The following is a 24,005-nucleotide window of genomic DNA, read 5'->3' as shown; positions in this document are numbered from 1 at the left end:
TAGCATGCATTGGCCCCTAGCAAGTGTAGCATACATGAATGTAGAGGAGCTGTTTGACCTGAGACCATGACTAGTCACACGAACACCGCGAGGAAGAAGGAAGAGATCTTGGCTCTTTGGGGATCTCCGCTTTGACATTAGCCCTTTCACCATTCATACAAGAAAGAATCGATTCTACCTCCTGAAACAGCCAAATCAAACGGGCTGCTGGTGACCCCAGAGTGGGTCCCATCAGAACGTTTGCTTTACCTTCTCTGCCCCACCCTCGTGCTGCACCTCAGGGTAACCGTCTCTCCTCTGTGCTTCCTGTCTGTGTTGTAAATTGAACCTACAGTGTGCTGTACTCAAGCTTTATTTATTTTTCTCGTGGCGCTAATTGTTTTCTGTATCAAGCATTTCCCCTACTAACCTAGCAGTTTTCTCCTTCTCTTTTTTACAGGGTTGTCATGTCCACTTCTTAAACGTAGCTCTTCCTTCTCTCTATCCTCTTCCACCTTCCCCTGCACAAAAACACTCGCCTTGGTTTTCGTCGCTCCTGAGCCACAGCTTCTAGCCATCTCTCCACCCTGAAGGATGCACTGTGTGTTCTGGTAGCTTCGATCTCCTGCCTTCTTGTGTCTCAATCTTTGTGCTCCTTTGCAGGCAGCCACGGCCCCCAGTAAGGAAAGAGGCTTGTGCATTAATCTGCCTGAGATGAGACCCATCTTCCTTCCTCTTCAGATCAGGCTAGTTTAAAATTTTACCGAGGAAATATTGAAACCTCCTATTCGTGATTAAATATAAGCCCACATGTATTTTGAAATCATCAGATGAACAGAAGGAGTGCATCTTTAAGCTGGTAACACCTTTTCCTTTCTTTCTGTTAATATGTATATATTTTAATCACATACGAGAATCATTTTCAGTTTTCTATAGGCATACATCTACATTAGCATGCAGTCAGTATGGGGTACTTGCCCTGCATGAGTGTCTTTCTCTGGAAGATGTAATTTACCATGAGCTGAAATCATCAAGTTCTGATGTTCTTAATGCCTGGCTTAATATTCCTCACTCTATTTCATTTTTTCTCATTTTTTAATTTTCTCCCAGCTCACTGAATTGTGGCAACCTAATCAACCATTATTCCCCAAACTATCCAATGGAATTTTGCAGCTTGCATGTAAATTATTGTAAAAGCCTGGTCTATTGTTGTCGTTCCTGACACCCCCACTCTTTTGGGGGGAGCTGTTTAGAGTCATGTACCAGCTGTGCTCTACATCTATTTGCCTTCCTTAATAAGTAACATCAGCTCTGGGTTGTTACAATATATTCATATTGGAACAAGCTGGGAAATTGAAACACTCAAATACTTGGGTGAAGAATTTGCAAAGGGGACAAAAATTTCCGTTTGTACCCTATGCTAGTATCAACATTTAAAACATTCTACTTAGAAAAAAAAAAAAATCTAATAAATACTGTGTTTAGAAGTTTCTCATCTCTGGAGCTTGTATGTGGCGCCATGTACCTGTTAGGACCACGGGAGGTTAGTGACCCAGAGATGGTTGAAATGGGAAAGAAAAAAAAGTATCCTCTGAGGCTTCACAAGTCTTGCAGATGTGGTAACGCTGCGTGTGAACGCTGCCCTCCTGCTGTCTGTTTTTAAAACCCCGTCACAATGCAGTGTGTTCACTTTGGAGAAACTCTTCAGAAGACGGCCATGCTTGCATCACTGAGCCACTGGGGTGATTTCTTCCCTCAGAGTACCAGCATCCTGTGCTGCTTTAAATGGACACCTGTAAATCATTCCAAGGAGCCCTAGTGGTACAATGTTTAAGCACTTGGCTGCAAACCAAAAGGTCAATGGTTCAAACCCACCAGGAACTCTGCAGGAGAAAGACCTGGCAAACTGCTCCCGTAAAGATTACAGGCTAAGAAACCCTATGGGGGCAGCTGTGCTCTGTCACCTGGGGTTGCTATCAGTCGAAATTGGCTCGGCTCGACTATATACAACAACAGATCACTCCAGAGTGTGGAGACGGTTCCCATTTACAAACAACAAATCAATTCTCAGAGGCCACCTCTACGCCGATGAAATGAATTCACACTTGGGGCCCAAACTTCTTTTGCCTGTTGGGTGCGATCTACCTGTGCAGTGTGTTTTTGTCCTTGTTACTATGTCCAAAGAAACCCTGGTGGCTTAGTGGTTAAGAGTTCAGCTGCTAACCAAAAGGTCGGCAGTTCAAATCCACCAGCTGCTCCTTGGAAATCCTATGGGGGCAGTTCTGCTCTGTCCTATAGGGTTCCTATGAGTTAGAATTGACTTGATGGCAACGAGTTTATATCTTACCACAATAAAACAAACAAAAAACTTTAAATGAAAATTTAAAAAGCCTAAATGGCAGAATAAACATCAGTTGTCAAATACAAAGAGAGACAGAGAGAAGAAAAGATTAGGGCAAAGTCTTCCCCTCTCTGGGTACCCTCTGGGCAGGTAAACTATGGCTCCTCCCAGCTTCAGTGAGGGTTCTCCCCTCCCCATAAACTCTCTACCCCCTACTGGGCAGCACCACTTGCCTTGTCATTCAAAGGAAACACATGGTGGTTAAGTGCCAGACTGCCTGGGTTCAAATCCCACCTCCACCATCTCCACCCCAGTTGTGTGGCTATGCGCCAGTTAGCTCATCTCTGACCTCAGTTTATCTGTAAAAGGAAGGTGACAAAAGTACCAATGCCATAGGGTTGTTGGGACGACTAAACGAGTAAATATAAAATGTGCTTCGTACAGTGCCTGGCTAGGTAAGTGTTTGCTGCTTTTGCTATTCCCCAAACTCTCCCTGCTTCTCACACCCAGCCATTGTGAATTATGGAGGCTTCCAGGTAGAGGTGTCCCATGCATGGCTGTTTGCTGAGAAGCCATTGCCAAGTTAATGCACACCTGTTGTCACACTTTCTGAACACTTGCAGGGCCCCAGGTTGGGAGACCACGGTTGTCCACTAGATTGGGAGACCATGGTTGCCCACTAGATACAGTCAGCCTGTGAGATGGAGTCCCAAGTTGGGAGAGCACAGTTGCCCACTACATACAGACAGCCTGAGAGATGGGAATAGCGCCCCCACCCCCACCCGCCTTTGCAGCAGTGACTCAAGGCCATCCTGAGTTCATTTAAGAGCAGGGACAAGGAGGGTCCAGTCAACAAAGCCTCGTTGTCCAACCTGCTTCATGCTAGTGCTCACGTTTGATGTTCGCTGTGCCTTTTGTTGTGGGCTTTGGGACAAGAAACACAGATTATTCTACTGGAGAGAGAAAATGGCACCTGGACATTGGAAATTCATCCTGACCCAGGCAGTGAGAATGGAGTCCCATCATTCACCTGCACCTCTTTGCAGAGTGGTCACTCGCTTATATATGAACTAATCTTCACCTCGTGGCTTTTTCTGAAAACGGACTTGTGAGCGATCAGTCCACGGCCTGGCCACCAGGGGCGTGTCTCTTTTTCAGGTTGGACTCTGTCAGGAAGAATTCTCTGGGTGACCCTTGCCATGGCCAGGTCTGGGCAGCTGGAATGCATAGAACTCCCAGTATGGGGGAGGCACAGCCATGGTCTTGTGTCTTAGTAGGTGTGTTCCTTTGTGACTCACAAGTTCCTAGGCAGAGCAGTCCTGGGTGGGAGGTGGGGGTCACAGTAATAGTATTGATTTCAATTTTATTAGCTCTTCCTCAGCTTGTTGACATAGGACCAACCCCGTCATTTCCAAAGCCCACCAGTCCAGGAGGCCCCAGGAGTCTGTCTTGTGTAGGCGGGTTGTCATCTGTCTGAGAGTCTTCCTCTAATTTGAGGCCCGCTGTCCTTGAGGCTACTTGCAGGCCCTCAGCTGCTTGCACGCTGCTGCTTCCTGTGGTGAGAATGTGAGTGCAGGTCTTAACCGCCCATGGCCCCAAAAGCTGCCAGACTGGAAAAGCCAGAGTGCTGGGTTGTTCCCTGTGGAAAGGAAAAATGCCCCTGTGCTTGACCTCAGCAGCCCCTGACCCTTGGGGCTGTCCTGTTCCCCTCTCCTGTCACAAGCAACTCCTTCAGCCTCTGCCCACAGCCCTTCTCTCCCCAGACCTTAGCTGCCCCCAGATGGAGACAGGCAGGGAAACCCCCACCCCACATCTTGCCCTCAGGCACCTCCCCCAAAGCTCCTCCTCAAAGGCCCCTTCTCCCCCCTCCCCACCCCAGAACAATTGTTACAAGCAAACACCTATGGTCCGCTTGGCTCAGAGGCAGCTGAGTCCCCAAGGGCGGCTGAGAAACCCCCTGCTGTGTTTGAAGAAGTCTGTTTGCTCACCTGTTGTTGTTAGGTGCCCAGCTCATAGTGACCCCATCTGACAGAGTAGAACTGCCCCATAGGGTTTCCTAGGCTATAATCTTTATAGGAACAGATCATCAGGTCTTTCTCTTGCAGAACCACTGGGCAGGTTCAAACCACCAACCTTTCAGTTAGCAGCCATGTTAAGAGTGCTTTACCTTTGCACCACCAAGCCTCCTTTCTGTCCACCTGCTGTCTCCTTTACCTGATGAGGGACCTCTCTTCTGATGCTGTGAGCTGGCAGTAGCCAGTGGCAGTGGCAAGACTACACGGAATGACAGCAGCTACCAGCTGTTGAGCTCTGACCATGTATCTGACGGGAGTGCTTCACGTGCATGATATAACAGGGAGCTTCAGTCCCACTTTACAGATGGAGAAACTGAGGCCTGGGAGAAGTTAACGGTACCTTAACTGACATCCAGATCCAGGCCTGGTGGGCTCCAAATCCCATGCTCTTAACCCTTTTAGTACTCCCAGGCTTCTGAATTCCAGAATGATTGCCAAGGAGGGCCCAGAAGACAGTCCAGAACAGTGCAGCTGCCCCCAGAATTGGAAGCAGCTGTCCCATTGAGCTATAATTAGGTTCCTCATTTTAAAAAACTGATGTGGTTTAAAAACGCTCAGTGCAGATAGAATGAAATCAACGATTATGGAAATTCTGTGCTAAATTTAATTGCAGTCTGCCTGGCTTTTGAAATGCTTGCTAGTGTCAATTAGAGACATTTTGTAGAAAATTTAAATTGAGTAATTGAGCAATTGTATCCAGCATTCTGGGTTTGGGCTAATTCTTTTATTTTGACCTCGGTGAGGATACGGCTTCGAGCTGCTTCTGCCATGTGCTCAGTTGTCCTGCTCACCTTTCCTGCAGCAGCTGCACAGTGATGGAGGGAATTTTCTGGAACTCTCCCTAGGAATCTGGATTTTATCACCTTTTATGGCTTGGGCTCTTATTGACATCAGGGGCTGCTATTCTGAGCTCGTTTGGCTCCAAATAAATTTCCAGTAGCGGCTTTTTTTTTTTTTAATTGAATTCTGCCTTACTGTGGCTATCATCCTTTCTCATTACTTTCTAGATCATTCTTTGTTCCTGGCCTTAAGATGAACGCAGTGGCACTCTCTCTGACAACTCCAGGGCCCCTTGCAGCCCTCACTGTCTGCCTCTCCCTCCTTCCTGTCCCCTTGGCCTCTTCCTGAATCTGTGGCTTGCTGAGGCTGGGCTCCGTTGAGGGTTTGAGGAGACACGAAGGGGTCTAGAACTGATTGGGTTTTCCTGTTGTTGTTTTATAGAAATCACTATTCTGGAAGATTCTAAAACATGCTTCTGGCATCATTATAAGTGGCATGCATTCTGCAGTTCCACAGGCATTGCACAAAGGCCTAGCTCTCGCACAATATAGAGATTTGGGTCATCTTCTGTAAAGATGTAGCTGGGAAGATACAATTTTGTGTCTTTTCGGTTCCATTTTACGGTATTTATTAGAACTTTACCTCTACAGACTAGACTAGTCTACTTTAGGCCTATTTCTGCTGAAAAGAGTTCAGTCAAAATGCTACCACTCCCGAAAATAAATACCACAAGAGGGCAGTAAAGACTTGCAAATGAAGGATTCCATGAAAAATTGCCCAGCAGATAGCAGTGCCCTTCTGCCTGTATCGCTTTACTCTTAATGGACATGAAAATGGGATCACTGCTTTCTGCTCCCAGTTACCCCGTGTCTTTAGGGAATCATTAGGGTGCCAGAAGGATAAGATGTCAAACACTTCTCTCTGTCTGGATTTGCTGTGTCCTTTGCTCCTTGCCTGCTTGCAGAGGGCTCAGCCCATTTCAAGTCTGCTCTGCTTCCTTAGTGGCAGGGAGTTCCCCACGTGTAAGTAATCCTGATGACAGCCTGAAAAGCCATCAACTTCGATGACATCAGTGAGTTCACTTGGCTCCTGACCCGACCACAGCAGACTCATAAAGTTCAATGTGGCGGCATTAATCCCACAGCGGACTATTCTTAGCAGGAAAGGATATAGATTTCAAAAAATTAATAAGTGTCAGAAATACTTTAGCGATGGTATGTCATGGCCATATCTGCTCACATTAGGGCTTCCATGAAGATGGGTGTCAGGCAAGGGTGTCTTATCAGCTCCCTGGTGGGAGAGAGACAGTATTTTACAGATGGAAAAATTTAGGAAGGATAGGTTTTGGGTCCCAGGATTCTTGTGTAAGTCTGGGCTCTTAGCAACTGAGAGAGCCAAAGTGAGGGGATATCAGCTTTCCTGGAACCCATTTAGCGGGTGAGACAAGAAGTGCTACCTCATCCCAACAATGGTGAATCAGCCAGCTTAACAGACGAGTTAAGGAGCCCTGATGGTGCAGTGGTTAAGCACTCAGCTGCTAACCAAAAGGTTGGCTTGTAAGTTCAAACCCACCCAACTTTTCCACGGGAGAAAGACCTGGCAATCGGTTTCAATAAAGATTACAGCCTAGAAAACCCTATGGGGCAGTTCTGCTCTGTGCTGTGGGATCACTAGGTGTCATAATCAACTCGACGGCAACAGGTAACAGATAAGTTAACAGTCAGTGGACAAAACCTAGAAAATGGAGGAAGAAATAGTTTGGCTGTAAATAAAACAACACAGCAGGTTGCTGCAGGCATGTCATACTGGGTACACAAAGAACCAAGCACTTTGCTTTTACACACTGGGCGAAGTGCTAATACATCCCAGGCCCCTCATTTGTCCTCAGATGGCATATGGCTCAGTTACCATGACAACAGCAGTCTTCTGGCTTCCTGTGAATCCGTTTTAACAGTGGCAGAAGCCTGAGTGGATGTGTCCACTTCTCATATTTCTCATTAAGAAAATGACAGTGTGTTTTCCTTTATAACTTTGCTCTACTGAGCAAATGCTTCACTCACCATGCTGTTTGACTGCAAAACTTTGCGTTTTTTTCTGTACTAGTGAGCATCCCAAGCATCAAGGAAGGGGCTGAGTCATTTAATTCAAGTGCAGTTTGAGGTTCTTAATTGTTGCTGTTCTGATGGGTTGGCAAGGAGATATCAACATTTTATTTACGTCTAAATTCGAGTGAGGATGAGTGATTTGAAAACCTGCATGATCTAAGACTAAAACAAACAAACAAACAAAAAAACTGTTGCCGTTGAGTTGATCCTGACTCAGAAAGCCTCTAGGACAGAGTAGAACTGCCCCATAGGGTTTACAAGGAGCACCTGGTGGATTTGAACTGCCGACCTTTTGGTTAGCAGCTGAGCTCTTAACCAATGCACCACCAGGGCTCCTAATCTGGGACAAAAAAAAACCAAAACCAAACCCACTGCTGACGAGTCAATTACCAACTCATAGTGACCCTACAGGACAGTGTAGGACTGCCCCCACAGAGTTTCCAAGGAGCACCTGGTAGATTCCAACTGCCAACCTTTTGTTTAGCAGCAGTAGTTCTTAACCACTACACCACCAGGGTTTCCATAGGGGTTAGCAAATTACAGCCCAACAGCCAAACCCAGGTTCCTGCCTGTTTCTGTAAATAAAGCTTATCAGAGCACAGCCACGCTCATTCACTCATTTGTTTATGTAGCTTTCATGGTATGAGAGCAGAGTTGAGTAGTTACAGTAGAGACAGTATTTGGCTGGCAAGGCTGAAAATATTTACTGTGTGACCGTTTATAGAAAAAGTTTGCTGACCCCATGATACAGGAGGATGGGCGCTGGATTCAAAGACTGAGGGCCTGGATTCAGAGCCCAGGGACCAACAATGATTTAGAAACATCACTTAGCTCCTCTGGGTCTCAGTCTTCTCATCTGTAACATTAAAAAAAAAAAAAAAACATTGCCATGGAGTCAGTTCCAACTCATAGTGACCCATAGGACAGAGTAGAACTGCCCCATAAGGTTTCCAAGGCTGTAATCTTCACAGAGGCAGACTGCCACAGCTTTCTCCCGGGAAGCAGCTGGTGGGTTCGAACTGCCGACTTTTTGGTTAGCAGCCAAGCTCTTTAACCACTGAGCCACAGGGTTCCTTCATCTGTAACATTGGTGGCCTCCATTAGCTTGCCTCCAAATTCTTTTCAAATTCCAAAAGCTCTGTCACCCTTCTGCTGTTAATAAAAGATCACATCCTGGATGGAGAACCATCAGCACAGGGAGGGGATGACCCTCTGGGGTGACCCAGGGTCGTCTGAAGGAAGGATGTAGTAGAAGGTAGCATCCATGTCCTTTCCTAGAACACCCCAGCTCGCAGCTGTAGGCAGTAGACTGAACCTCTCTGGACCTTGGTGTCTTCATCTGCACCATGGGCAGGTGGGACCTTGCCGTGGCTCTGAGAAGTTCCTGCAGGTGCCAGTAGGGAAAGAAGTGATGCCCACCTGTGATTGGCTGTTCACCTGTGAGTCCCCAGCACAGGGCAAGTGATGAGGTGGGCTGAGGAGGAGGTGCACAAGAGCCCTCAGCAGTTTCTGTGAAAGGAACGTGGTCAGATTAAAATGTCCACCCTCATGCCATTGGGCAGTGGGTGGCACCAGCCTTTCCTCTGAGCCCAGCAGTTCCACACATAGGGCTTTATCCTGGGGAGATCAGGGACAGGCATGCAGGTGTGGGCAACAAAGCCGTTAATCTCCACGCTCCTGAAAACTGGGTGCCCAACAAGAGAGAATGCTTAAATAAACTAGAGTAGAGCCATGCAGAGGGATATTACACAGAGCCCTGGTGGCGCAGAGGTTAAGAGCTTGGCTGCTAACAAAAAGGTCAGCGGCTCAAATCCACCAGCCATTCCTTGGAAACCCTATGGGGCAGTTCTACTCTGTTCTGTAGGGTCACTACGAGTCAGAATTGACTCAACAGCAATGGGTTTGGTTTTGTGGTTTTTAAAATTATGTGGTAGAACCAAAAAGGCCAAGAAGTAGTACTATGTAAATCTAAGGGGACACTATAAAAGGCAGAACATAGATGTGCAACTATATAATCAGTAACATTGGGTAGAATCAAGGCAGAGTTAGATTTTGGATTTGGCACCAATTAAATGTTGATACCTCTTAGATCTTGAATGAAACTGTCACCCTTTCTATTGGTTTTCTTTAAAAGTAGTGTTTAAGTATTGCAGAGGCTAGTGCAAAGTATAATAATAAACTTGTTTATATAAAAAAAATTATGTGGTAGAAGAATACTATTGTAAAGAAGTTCACAACATATTAAGGAGAAAAGCAGGTTACAAACAATATAATTCTGTAGATGTCAAATAAGAAAACAGGAACATGCATGCCAAGAGACAAGGCTAGAAGAATACCCACCAATATGTTAACAGCGATTATCCCTGGGGGAGATAATTATCAATATTTTCCATTTTCTTCTTTTTAAATCTCCTAAAATGAAGATGTGCTACTTTTATAACAAGAAGCATGACATTATTGTAGAAATTATTTAAAAGCAGGAACTCTGCCCTTTTACACATTTTATACTAAAAGCAGTTGCCTTCCCAAATACTCATGCGTTCCTTCCTTCATTCTAAAAGTATCTGAGGACCACCATGCCCAGGCACTGTTCTAGGTAAGGGGGATATGCCAGTAAACAATACAGGCCAAGTCTCTGTTCTCTGGTGGAAAGATGCCGATAGTAAACAAGTAGAGAAATATATAATACTGAGGTGGTGAGAAGATGGTGAGGAAATACAAACCACAGGGAGGGGACGGGGTGCTGTGGTGGACAGGGAGGGGAACATCTCAGTGTGAAACCATCATCTGAGCAGAGATGGGGAGGGAGAGATGGAAAGAGACTTAAGACAATCTGGGTCAGAGGAAGCAGAAAGTGCAGAGGGCCTCAGGCGGGAGCAGCCTTGGCATGTTCCAGAAGATGAAAAATCATGTCGTCAGAGAACAGTGGACATTTTATTTACTCCAACTGCGCTGCCAGGAGGCTGTAATGTTCACCAAGTGACTCCATTTTAACCTGCTGCCCAGTTAGCGACTAGAAGGTGGTAGATGTCATAACCGGTGGCTTGCTAGAGTACACAGGCCATACCCCATTAAGTGTATTTTTAGAATCTTCTTCCCACTTCCGTTGTGTTTTTTGTTTGTTTCTGAAATACTCGATCTCTCAACATTGCAGTAGGTACAGGTAAATACCTTATAGGTAGGATAGTATGCCGAGGTCCCTTGTTACATACAGCATAGCTGTTTCTATTAACCATACTCAGTTTCTGATAATAGCACTAAAACACCATCAGTCTTCTTATTTTGCCAGGGTTGTTCAGATAAGCCCTGAATTCAGAATATTCTCATTATACAAAAAAAATGGTAGAAACCCACAATTATTAATTTGTTTCTGTGGTTGGTCATCGCCAGCCAGTCCGTCCTCGGCATCTTAGAAGTAGAAAGGACCTTGTCAGGTTCATCCCTCTAACACTGCAAACATCCGTGAACAATATATTCATCAAAGCCACATTTTCTATTATGCTGGGAGATACTGTATTACTGAAGACACATTCACAAAATGGGTGAGAATGAGCACACTTAAGATGTTGTTGTTGTTAGGTGCCATCCAGTCGGAACTGACTCATAGTGACCCAGTGTACAACAGAACAAAACGCTGCCCAGTCCTGTGCCATCCTCACAATCGTTGTTATGCTTGAGCCCATTGTTGCAGCCATCTCATCGAGGGTATTCCTCTTTTTCGCCGACCCTCTACTTTACCAAGCATGATGTCCTTCTCCGGGGACGAGTCCCTCCTAATAACATGTCCAGAGTACATGAGATGAAGTCTTGCCATCTTCACTTCTAAGGTGTATTCTGGCTGTACTTCTTCCAAGACAGATTTGTTCATTTTTCTGGCAGTCCATGGTATATTCAATATTCTTTGCTAACAGCATGATTCAAAAGCAGCAGCTCATTTAAAATGGAATGTAGTTAAACATTAAACCGTATTTCACAGGGCTACCCAAGGGGCCGTGAGTACAGAAGAGGGCCAGTGGGAGACTTGGGGTCACCTTTAAGACTGCATTCTTCCTGCAGATGAATCTTGGGACTTGAACTCATATGAAAGACAGGAGCCCTGATGGCGCAGTGGTTAAATGCTCGACTGCTAACTGAAAGGTCGGCAGTTCGAACCCACCAGCTGCTCCACAGGAGAAATATGTGGCAGTCTGCTTCCATAAAAATTCACAGCCTTGGAAACCCTATGGGGCAGTTCTGCTCTGTCCTAGAGGCTTGCTGTGAGTCGGAATCAACTTGGCAGCTGTGGATTTGGTTTGGTTTGGTTGAAAAAATTCTGGGAAGAGTGCTACTTTATCATATATATAACATAGGGCAGCATTTATGACAATACACTTCCCGCATGAGTTTGTTGCAATTTTAATAATCAAGGTCTTTTCCTGCACAAACATTAGTCCCCCCCCCCCCCCACTTCCAGGGGGCTACAGAAGCTGCCCTGGAAATCAGGGTGAGTGGCCAGAGCTAGGACCCACTTCTTCCCAGCCTATCAGCAAGGATAGAAGCCCATGGGGATGTGCCTCAACCTCCCAGCAGGTTACGAGCCCCTGCACATCCCAGTGGATCACAGAGCTGTGACCTGTGCGTCAGCCAGGCTGACCTCTGACCACCAAAGCTAGTATGTATTCATTATACACAATTCCTACATTGCTGAGTATCTATGGTTTTAGGTCAAACCATTAGAAGTTGCCATTTCTGTAGGTCAGGTTGTCCTGTCTCAGCAGTTGCACTCGGTTCAGCCTATTAGGAAACGAACATCTCCTGCACTCCTACCCCTCAGAGATCGGCACAGGCGGGTTTGTGGTGCATCCTTCTCCCAATTTTAATTTGAAAACACCTCCTAATAGCGAGCTGAATGCGTGGAGCCACCCAGGGTTACACACGGACGAGAACGCCAACACAGATGTTTACACACACACGTACCTTGCTACAGCCCCAGCCTGTGAGAGTTGCATTTGCCGTATTCACATTCACCTCAGGTGATCCGCTTTACAGAAGCACCACCGGAGAAATCATTAACATTGTGGACACCTTCAATGATGACGAAATGGCATCACTTTGTAAGACTATACACAGTGTGTAAAATGAGACACACGTTGGTTACTAGTGAATGCTCTGATGGGGAGAAACACTGCCCATTCTCACAACCTGCTAATGCAAGGAGCACCGTGCTGCCAAACTTGCTCTCAGTGCGCTCCCGTTCAGGTCAGCTAAAAAGCCTGGGGTTCTGGTTCGTTTAATCAGAGTCCAATAAGCTATGCTGTGTTTTAGTCTAATTTTTAAAAAAGCATGTTAACGCTTCCACATTTAAAATCACTTTCTTTATTCTATTTTATAACACCATATGTCATCGTTGCTCTTTTATTTCCTTTTTTAAATTTCCATGCCATTTTAATAATCAAGGCCTTTTCCTGCATGAATCTTAGTCCCCATTCCAGGGGGCTGCAGAAGGTGCCCCGGAAATCAGGGTGAGCGGCAGGAGCTAGAATCCACTTCTTCCCCTGCCGGCCAGCAAGGATGGAAGCCTGTGGGGACGTGCCTTGGCCTCCCAGCAGGCTGTGAGCTCCTGCACATCCTGCACGTCCCTGCTGGTCACACAGCTGTGACCTGGGATTCAGCCAGGCTGACCTCTGACCCAGATCACCTGTGATTGTTCAGCGAATCCCGGGGGCCTTCAGTCCATGGTCAGGAGGCAGGTGTATACCAGAAACTTGAGGGGAAAGGCTAACAGCGTCTCCTTCCTGGGGCAAAGGACAAAAGACCAGGGTGAAGGCTCTGACGTGAGATATTCTCACAAAAGATGCCTCCGTTCACCTTCAGCACTGGCCAGAAAAATTGTCTTATTACCAGCACATTCCAGATGAGGAGCCTGAGGCTCAGAGAGGTAGTGTAGCCTTCCCAGAGGCACAAAGCAATATGGGTAAGGCCAAGATTGGATCCAGGCTACTTGGAATCCGTGTCCAGGGCCCTTTCCAGAGTTGCCCGTTGATTTTATATCATAATTGAAGAATGTTGAAGCTCGAAAGGATCTCAAGGACCACTGAATCTGAAGGGAACTTGGGGAAATATACCGACTTAGACCAGTACACAGGAATCGCCTGAGTGTCTCATTAGAAGTGCAGGTTCTGATTGAGTAGGTCAGGGGTGGAGCTTGAGAGTGCATATCTGCCCAGCTTCCAGGTGCTGCTGGTCTGCAGACCACACCCTGAGTAGCAGGGATGTAGACCCCAGCATTGCACTGCAAATTCTTCAGAAGAGAGGCCACTTCTTATTGCTCTCAGGTCTGGGGTATGATGGACACACAGATATTCACAGATTAAATGAACAAATATTCTAAAATCAGACACAAGGAACCACGTGTCCTTAGCAGGAACTCTGTGCTGGACGCCACTAGACACTCATGAGAAAACAGAAATGAATAGGAAAAAATAATAGGAGGCACTAGGCATTGAGCACATGCTTAGTACCAGGAACTGTGCCAAACATTGTCACATCTGCTCCTCCCAAGAGCCACTGGAATCACCTCATCTTACAGATGAAGGACCCAAGGCTCAGAGCAGTTCAGGAATTTGTCCACAGTTACCCAACAATGTGTAATAAAGTCAGGATTCAAACCCTGGCCTCTCAGCTTCTATGCTCTGCTGCCCTCAACCAGCGTCATCGGAGCTGAGGAGGTATCCCACCTGGCAGAGGGCTGGAGGAAGGCTCCATGAGAGAACAGAAGGGCTGCAAGCCACTCTCCATCATATGGACACTGCTCAGAACCTGGGCCTCTGTCCATTGTCTTCATGTGACTGTTGGAAATCAGTAGGATAGAATTCGGGATGGGGAATGTACCAGCCAGGAGGATTGGTAATGGGCTGATACCTGCTTGGGTTAACAGCCTCAGCTGGTGCTCTGCTCTGGTATCAATCTTTGGGAGACATTCTGCATTTTTACCTCCAAGGTTTGAATTCTCTTTGCTCAGGGACCCCAGCAGGGCGTCTGGCTGCGTGGGGCCATGTTTGCATTGCTATAGTAGAGATGTCAGCACTCTTATTCTTATGCCTACCTTGGGTTTTCTGAAATCTCTCAGTTAGACTATTGGCTTTGTCTTTATCCCTAGACATATTGATTTTATTTGTACTACTGTTGAATTCTGAATTACTTTCTTGCCAACTAGAGTTATGTTAGCAATATGCAAGCTGGAAGGGGCAGATCTCTTTGTCCTGCTGGGAGACCAGTTGCCCGACAAACTATTCGAGCCAAAAAAAAAAAAAGCTGAAAACAAGAACAGTCAGCTTGAGGCTTCTTGCTGCTTTTTAAACCAGAGATCCCACTAGGTCTTGGGCAGGCGGGACTTCTCATCAGGGGAATGTCTGTACTGAGGCACTCCTCTGAGGGCATGGCTTTGGCTTGCTGGCCTAGGGAACTAGTCTGGCATGTCCTCTTGGGTGGGTCACTGTGTGGCTGGCCTCCCTAAAGGCAGGTATGCTCTCCCACCATTTCTCAGCTGGAGATTGTGGAGGGAAAGAGTTTAGATCTTAATATGATCCATCCTGTGGCTGAATGGAGGACAGGGGCGGAAGCAGGGGGACCAGCAAGGACACTGCTGAACAGCGCTACTAGAGACAGAGGCAGCATCATCCGAAAGGTGGCGACGGAGGTGATGAGTGGAGGGCAGGTCCTCGATACCATCTGAAGGTAGATTTGATGTCTCTAGCTGCAGGATATGATTGAAAGAGGCATGAGATAAATAAACTACACCCATCAATACGTATTTACAAGTTGTGATATGAGCTGTTGAGGAAAGGACCAGGGTGCTGTAAAGGAGAACAGCAGGAGGTCTTTGGGGAGGGGTTCTCTGAGGAAATGACAGTTTAGTTGCTGGGACCTGAGGGTGAGGAGGAATGAGACAGGAGAAAGTGGGTGGTGGAGCTGGAGTGGGATAACACAGGCAAAGTCTGAGGCAGGATCACACTGGGACAAGCATGGCAGAACACGGCTGACAAAAAAGGGCTGGAATTAGCAGGACAGAGGCATAACTGAATGTGGGTTGGAGGTCAGGGGGGATCCAGCCCTGGCCTGTCGCTGTGCAGACCACACTTCTGGGGGGTCCTTTGTGGTTCCTCCAGCCTCCCCACCCTTCAGTGACAAAGCTGCTAGGGTATCTACCAGCTGTCTCTCCCAACATCATGATTTATGAGACCCAGATTGAGAGAGAGCAGGACTTGCCCAGACTCAGGTCCAGACCACTGACATTGTGGCATTACAGAGTTTTCCACCCCAGAATTGCTGCTTTTGACAACTCTCAACATTGGAGATGGTTCCTTGTCATTTGGCAGCAAGGCCTGCAGGTGTCAGTGTGGGAATAACCCTTGAAGCTATAGGGAACCGTTGGAAAAATGGCACCCAGATTGGCAGAAGTGGCTGCAAGATGGCCCACCTGGCCACTGTTACCTTGGGCTGGCTCTGGACAGGAAGAATCCATTCTAACCCTCTGGCCAGGCTGCTGAGAAGCAGCCCTCTGTTAGTGAACGTGATCAGTGCAGCAAGCCTGGATCTCCTTCCCAGCCAACCGCCTGCTCCACTATCTGCTTCTTGCTAAAAACACACGAGGATGGAAGACAATTGGGTGCCTTCCTCTGTTCAGTTCCACCTCCTGGGAGCAGGCATCTCCCTTGTTGATGTTCCCCCTGGACCACAGGATTGATTGCATACCAGAGTCCAAAATCATAGTGCAGTAGAGTGGAATATTCTGCCCTGGCTTCAGAAGTACTTGAATATAAAAATGCTTTTGTATTGACATCTATTTTTGTCTTATCATGAGGAATATATTGTCCCTATAATTAGACTAAGGTCATAGCGCAAAAACTCACACAGCCATTGTTTCCTTTGATTCTCAAAGAAGGCGGGAGATGTGCCATATTAAACAGCCCTCATATCTATTCTGGAGGCCCACTGAGTCGCCATTTCCTACATCAGTTCATCTTTCCTCCTTCACTGTCTGCACTGTCCAAGGAGGAAGGAGAAACGCCTCTTTAGGAATGCCAAATGGCCCGAAAATATCTGGCTAGAACCACAATCCTACACACGGATGCTGGGCATCGGCACCAGAATAGCAGCTTCCCCCGGGTGAAAACGCCCTTCCACTGTTTCTTGTACCTCAGAGCAGTGAGTCACTTGGGTCTGGGTCTTTTCAGATGTGATTGTGAAGTTCCTGATAAAACAAAATTAATTTCTCTGTCCCTCTTTCTGATAACAGTCTCCTTTTGTAAATCAGAAGGGCAGAACAGAGTGGTGTCACCCATGTTCTCATTTCAAACTTGGACTTTCTGATTCTTCTTTAGAATTTATACACAGACCGGAAAATTTGTCACCTTGGAACCATTCCCAGGACAGGTACCTGGGGATGGGCTGGTCCTGCAGTTGAGAGGGGTCGTGATGGAACCCGTGTGGTCAAGTCCTACATCTTTCTCACATCTCTTAAAATCCTTCCCATCCTGTGTCAGAAGGGGAGGCCAATTTGTGTACCATCGCGTGCAGTTCAGGTTTTATCTTAATAGAGCTTCAGTGTTCCCGGTTGTTCCCAAGTTCACACATACTTCTTCTGGCACAGCAAATAGAGGCAGAACATGTCCTTGTTAAGTACTCTCGGTCTTGAGGTGAAAAAGTCGGGCCCATCTTCCCCCCTTATGTTAATATGTCTTTGCCCATTTCATGGGAGCTATACCCGTAAACTTAATCTCTATGCCAACAAGGTATCTTTTTCAGAGAAGAGCATCGCCCAACAGCTTAGCATCTGGTGAGCCCACTCAGTCTTTCATTTGTTCATTCAACAAAAGGTTTGAGGGCAGACCCTGTGCCAAGCAAACGCTGTGTTAGAGCTGGGCATTCCGAGATAGTTGGCAGGACCCCCTCATCCAATAATCCAACATCCCTCAAATACAGCATGGGAAACAGCGCTCACGCAGTGATTGTGGAATGCAGGAACGCTGTTGCCCAAAGAAGAAATAGGAATGATTCTCCTAAGCTTTCTCTGTTGCTAAAGAGAACAATGCAAATTCTCAATCTTTCCTCTGAGAGCTGAGAGCCAGGCCCCCAGTGCCTTGATGACATAGTCAAGCACCCGAATGCTTTCCTTACCTCGTACACCATCTTCTCGGTCCCCCTAAAGGTGCTGATTTGAGTGATAACCTGGCAACTGCTCTGGAGCTGAAAGGCACCCTTCTTAGTCAGGTCTGCTGCATTGGGGGTATAGGGTGTGTGCACTCTCTGATTCAGAATATATCCAAAACAAGAGGCATTGCCCTTGAGCTCAGGGCTGGGCTGTGGCTGTTTAGGCCCATGTTCAAATGCAGAACTGGTGGTGGGACTCCTCCACCCACTCTCGGCTTCTCTGGTCTCTTTAGGGCCCTTGGGCTGACAGTTAGGACACTCCTAGGTGATCCCATTTATCTTCCCTTCTCTGCTGAGCCCTCTTTATGCTGTCATCAGGGGACTCTGACTCCCTAGTGTGACAGTAACCAAGGGCCTGGCTCTCTTCAGTGTCTTTGTGTGACATCGGTCTAGTTTCTAAAAACCCATTTTGGTAGCTCACATGTCATCAGCCAGCTATTCTTCGGTCTCAGAGACCACTGTGAAACCAGATTCTCATGGGTAGTGAGAATCTCACCATTTCTTTTCATGGCTCAACGCTTGAGTCACATACACACACACACACCCACACACACACCCACACATACACACCCTGTTCTTTTTACTGTGCATTTGAAAGTGGCAATCAGTCATCCCCGCAGCATGCTATTTTCTCTCCAGAGGACAATATTCTCCCTTTTTGCGTGGGTATACATTTCTTAGAAAATCTACAAATAGGAAAAACATAAGTACATAATTTATCTCCTTTATTATGTTAACTCCTGAAGCATGGTTTTCCCCCAGAAGTTAGCTGTTATATCTAGAATTAGAACCAGCCTGCCTTTGGCAGGTTCCCGCGATTTGATTCTCAGTTAACTATGTAAAGGGTTGTTTCCTTCTCTGAAAAGTAAGGGCAATTTTTTGCTACTTGACAACCTTCCCGCTTAGGGTAAGTACAGCCACGGATGTAAGGACAGATATTAATTCCTCACCCTCAGAATCCTTTTCTCACCCCATCCCACCTCCCACTCCAAGACAGCACCAAGCTTAGTTACAATTTATTTTTCTATGTCACTCTTTCGCCCCTGAGAAAAGTGACCCAATTGGTTTTCACCTACGTGTTTGCTGTTTAGAAAGCCAAGCTTGGCCCCGCTGGGAACAAAGTGATCAGTCCTTCAGAAGATAGGAAACCTTCCAACAACCTGGATCGAGTAAAACTCACGGACTTCAATTTCCTCATGGTCCTAGGGAAGGGGAGTTTTGGAAAGGTAAGACGCCCATTTGTCTGAGGAGGGAGGGGAGTGACCTATACCTCAGAATGGTAGAGTCCATTTTGTTCTCTCGGATGTTTTCAGAACAGCCATTTAGATTTCCCTGCTATTTGTACGTGTTCCTTAGATGCCTTCTACTTTATTTCATTAAAAACAAGCATATCCAAAATGGATCCCTGGCGGCACAGTTGTTAAGAGCTCAGCTGCTAACCAAGAGGTCAGCAGTTTGAACCCACCAGCTGCTCCCTGGAAACCCTATGGAGCAGTTCTACTCTGTCCTGTAGGGTCACTATCAGTCAGAATCAACACAACGGCAAGGATATACCCGAAATGTTACTGCGAGCTCACTGTTCTCATCATCTTCACAGTGGTCACAGCAAAGTGGGTGTTCCACAATGCTGCTCGAATGAATAATTCTCACGACTGAAAATTAAATGTTTGCTTGTAGTTAGCAAATGTAGCAATTCAGAGATGCCGTGCTGGAGTCTTCCGTGATCAGCTTATGTGCCTGCGTTTGGCGTCTCTGGCCCCGAATCCCATGAGAAATCCAGGAACTCATTCTGATTCTACCTTTTGCTTTGTCTTGGTTCCTGACTGGTGAGAAGCTTCTGAAGTTGGTCAGTCTGTTACATTTTACTCAAAGGGTGCCCTGGAAGGTTTTGCTGAAGCTCAAGACTAATTCTGGCACACAGTGTTGGGGATTCCGATTACCGGTCAAGATAGCACCAACACGTGGCCGTAGCCTGCGCAGTGTGCAAGTCTTGAAAACTTAGATATTATACAGCGCTGGGGGAATTTCTGGTGGCGCAGCAGTTAAGCATTTGGTTGTTAACCAGAAGATCAGCGGTTCAAACCCACCAGCTGCTCCATGGGAGAAAGACATTGTAGTGTGCTCCCCTAAAGACTGCAGCCTCGGAAACCCCTATGGTGCACTTCTACTTTGTCCTGTAGGGTCGATATGAGTTGGAATTGACTCCATGGCAACGGGTTTGTTTTTTTGTGTGTGTTTGAGGGGGGAAGGCGGGGGGAATTTAGTTGGCAGTGATATGCAACATTTCAAAATGCCCACATAAAGTAAAACCTTGTGAATGTATTTATACCACACGTTTACAAATTCATTGTAATGTCACCTGACCCGATTCCTCCCCATCCCATCCCACCTCTGCCCCCAGGGCCAGATGTGTGTTCCAAAGGCTTCAGGTTGCTCTTGGTTTGTCCTCAGGTGATGCTTGCTGACAGGAAGGGCACAGAAGAGCTGTATGCTATCAAGATTCTCAAGAAGGACGTGGTGATCCAGGATGACGACGTGGAGTGCACCATGGTGGAGAAGCGAGTTCTGGCCCTGCTCGACAAGCCTCCATTCCTGACGCAGCTCCACTCCTGCTTCCAGACAGTGGTGAGGACCCTCGGGCTATGCTCTGGGGCACAGCATGCAAGCACTCTCAGGGCTACATCTGAACCGAGCGCTCTGGGCATCTGAATTAGCTTGCTCCTGTAGAGAAAGCTGGAGAAAGGTATAGCGCAATGACTGGTCAGCCCTGGTTTCTTCTCTGCCGAGCAAAGGTGACAGGGACAGACTATGACTCCTCTGTCACTAATAGATTTGGGGCATGCCCTTTCTGTGATGTCTCCTAATTAGAGGCTTGGCATTAATTCAGTTTAATTGAGCAAACATTTGCACTCAAGGTTTCCTATATCCAGGCACTGTACTGAGACTTAGAGATACAAAAATAATAAAACAATAAAATAAAAAAGAAGCTGTCCTTTTTAAGATGTGGCTTACTAATCAGTATCTATCAATCTTAGAAGAGATACAACCAGAATGCTCCTTAAAAGCAAGGCTGGCAAGACTTTAGCTCAGTTACTTTGGACATACCATCAGGAAAGACCAACTTCTAGAAAAGGACATCATGGTAGGTAAAGTAGAGGGTCAATGAAAATTAGAAAAACCTGCAATGAGATGGATTGACACAATAGTCTCAACCATAAAAGCAAAAACCAAACCCACTGCCCTAGAGTTGATTCCAACTCATAGTGACCATATAGGACAGAATAGAACTGCCCCATACGGTTTCCAAGGAGCAGCTGGTGGATTTAAACTGCCAGCCCTTTGGTTAGCAGCCTGAGCTCTTAACCACTGTACCACCAGGGCCTCAACAATAGTCGTGGCTTTTTAAGATTACCAATCCAGCCGCTAAACATTGCATTAGAGAGTTGGGGGATTTGGTTTCGTAAAAGTGAGTGTGTTTTTGTTTAATGGCACATCAAAGGGATTGGCAGACTGAGGCCCATGGCTTATTGTGTATGAGCTAAGAAAGGTTTCAAAGCAGAATAATATTTCCTGACACATGAAAACTAGATGAAATTCAAATTACAGTGTCCACAGTATAGTTTTATTGGCACACAGCCACGCTCATTCATTTACCTATCATCTCTGGCTGCTTTTGCACTACAAAGGCAGAGTGGTATAGTTGCAAGAGACCTTACCCATGGCCTGCGAAACCTAAAATATTTACTATCTGGCCCTTTACAGAAAAAGTTTGCTGATTCCTGTCATAATAGTAAAACTAAACAGAGGACCAAAAAAAAAAAAAAAATCCCAAAGCACTGATCCATCACTTGTGGGAGAGGGACAAAGCCCTTGGCACAGTTCTTGCAGGTGGCCTACAAGAAATACAGATTTTTAGATGGCATCAGAGTGCGGCATTCCCAAAGTCGTGCTTCCAGCCCTCAGAGGCTGCTCTTTCTAAGATGTGGCTCAATAATCAGCAGCTGTAATTGTTGTTACTAAGGAGCCGTGGTGGTTCAGTGGTAGAATTCTCGCCTTCCATTCGAGAGACCTGGGTTCAGTTCCCGGCCCATGCACAGCCACCACCCTTTTGTCACTGGAGGCTTGCATGTTGCTGTGATGATGAACAGAGCTTCCAAACTAAGACATGCTAGGAAGAAAGGCCTGGAAATCTACATCCAAAAATCAGCCAGTGAAAACCCTATGGATCACAACAGTCTAATCACAATCAATCATGGCAATGGCACGGGACTAGGCAGCATTTCGTTCTGTTGTGCATGGGGTCTCCATGAGTCGGGACCAACTTGACGACACCTAAAAATGACATAATTATTACTGTTATGATTATTATTCTCAACTTCCCATTAGTCAGACACTGGCTTTCTATTTTATGTTTCTCAAATCTCCTGGGAGATGCCCATTAATGCTTTTGGAGGCAGCGCAGCCACACACAGACTTGGGACAGGGAGCTGCAGAGCTGCGTGCCAGCCACTATGTGTCACCCTAGAGCTGGCAGCTTGCTCAGCCCCCGCCTCCCAACAGCTCCCACTGGCTCTGATTGAAGTACCACCAGGGGGCGAAGAGCAGTGCACTAGGAAGAGAGAGCCACATCTCTGAATCCCAGCCCAGACCCTGTAGCCCTGATTACACTGCTTAAGCTCCAAAAGCTACAAGCATGGAAGTGAAGATGAAATTGAAGTTCCACAGGAAAGCTAGAGATTGATGCTCCCAGAGCCGTTTCCTGGCTTATTAGCAGCAACTTCATCATTTTCTCCCCCACCTCCCCGTGCAGCACTTTCATGTTTAATAACCTCTGTGAAATGGCAGTGTTTTCTAGAAGAGAGCAGAGGTCAGCTTCTACCTCGGTGTGCTGTGTTGTTAGTTATTTGGCTGCTAAGCATCATAAATTGCCTCATCAGTCCAAACATAATATCCTCATAAATGTTCACATTTATTCAGTTCTTTTATGATGTATACCCTCCGTGGGGCCAACACTTAGCACACCAATGACCGAGAGAAAACAAAAGCAATACTTGAGCACGTTATGGATGCAAAAGAGCATTTGATTCGCCTCTCCATTTCCAGTCATCTTCTGCCCCCCAACTCGCCACGGTAAACATCATTGATCATGTATAGTTTATAGTCCAGCCTAACTCATGAGTTGTGACTTGTTTTCAGAAGCATCCAGTTAAACACTTCACTGTGTCCTGCCTCCCAAACGTTGCAAACCCATTTTCAACCATTTGGGCCACCCAGAAACACTAGTTAAAAATAAGTAATTAGCCAGTGTGGATTCTTCCCACTGTGCCTAGCTGAGAAATGTGTTTGCAGGAGAGAAGGGAAGGGCTCTCTAGGCCATCATTGCCATAATAGAAAGCATATGTAACCAGAAGGGGGCAGACTTGTTGACAGAGAGCCATTATTTAAGACCTGTGCGATGGTTTGATACTTCCCAAGGCCTTCATGCAGCAGGGTTTATTAATTATTCTATATTCGGGAAGGAATGTTAAAGGGCTCCAAACTGAGCAGATGCGCCAGCGCGGCCCCACTTTTACTAATGAGAAAGAAAAGCATAGCCTGTAAGGAATGAAGGAAGCCGCTCTGCTGAGGGGCCTGCTCACGTGTGGAACCTTCATTTCCAGGATCGCCTGTACTTCGTCATGGAGTATGTCAACGGTGGGGACCTCATGTACCACATTCAGCAAGTCGGGAAATTTAAGGAGCCACAAGCAGTGTGAGTTTTTTTTTTTTTTAAGTCTCTCAATTTAGGCAACACAGGACTCCCAACTAGGGACTTCTGCCTGGGGGAATTGTGACAGTGGGGCTCAGGCCATTGCAGCCTCCCAGGGGCAGATTCCCTGGAAGGGTCCAGCTACTATGTTTTCTAAGGAGCAGTTTACTTCCTGTGAATTAGAGATACCGATGTACCCCTGGTCACCCAGTCCCCCCTGTTATTTGACTCGGTCACTCATTTATTGGACAGTTGTCTGTTACACATCCCACTCTGCACCAGGCACTGGGGGTGCAGAAGGAACGAGGTGCTCCCTGTCCCCGTGGAGCTCACACTCTAACCTGGGCATGAAGGTGTGACCTGACGATTACGACACATTGCTGTAACTATAGGGGTGTGCACAGGACACCATGGAAGAACCTAGAGTGGTGGGGGGGAATCAGGGAAGAATAACCTCAGAATGCCCTGCCCAGGATGTGGGGCAGGATGTGAAGAGGCACGGTGGCAACGCCAGGGAGGGACTTGCAACTCAGCGTGTGCAGGGGGTGGCGTGAGACGGGGGAGGTGGGCAGAGGCCCAGGGTCGAGACCTGGTGCAGAGCCTGGCTGAGGAAGGGGGGGCTGGAAGGGGCTTCAGTGAGACTTGGCACCATCAGATTAGGCTTGCAGAGAATCCCCTGGCCAACGGGGGAAGGAAGGATGAGAGAGAGTGTAGGGCTGGTGCAAGGGGGTTGGTGAAAATCTATATTAAAAAAACCCGTTGACGTCGAGTCGATTCCAACTCAT

At 46.8% G+C, this 24,005-nt stretch overlaps 1 protein-coding gene across 1 annotated transcript in view; it reads left to right on the top strand.

Annotated features, from left to right (window-relative positions):
- The window catches only part of PRKCA (protein kinase C alpha), a 483,515-nt gene that overhangs the window by 406,624 nt on the left and 52,886 nt on the right, over positions 1-24,005 (top strand). Inside the window, exons 9-11 of the mRNA XM_049861275.1 lie at positions 18,563-18,697; positions 19,923-20,096; positions 23,132-23,223. Of these exons, the coding sequence (XP_049717232.1) occupies positions 18,563-18,697; positions 19,923-20,096; positions 23,132-23,223 (401 nt within the window). The remainder of the gene's footprint in view (positions 1-18,562; positions 18,698-19,922; positions 20,097-23,131; positions 23,224-24,005) is intronic.

The sequence above is a fragment of the Elephas maximus genome, chromosome 19, assembly GCF_024166365.1.
Source record: "Elephas maximus indicus isolate mEleMax1 chromosome 19, mEleMax1 primary haplotype, whole genome shotgun sequence".
NCBI lineage: Eukaryota > Metazoa > Chordata > Mammalia > Proboscidea > Elephantidae > Elephas > Elephas maximus.
Note: the sequence above shows the minus strand (reverse complement) of the source record. Positions and strands in the feature narration are given on the sequence as shown.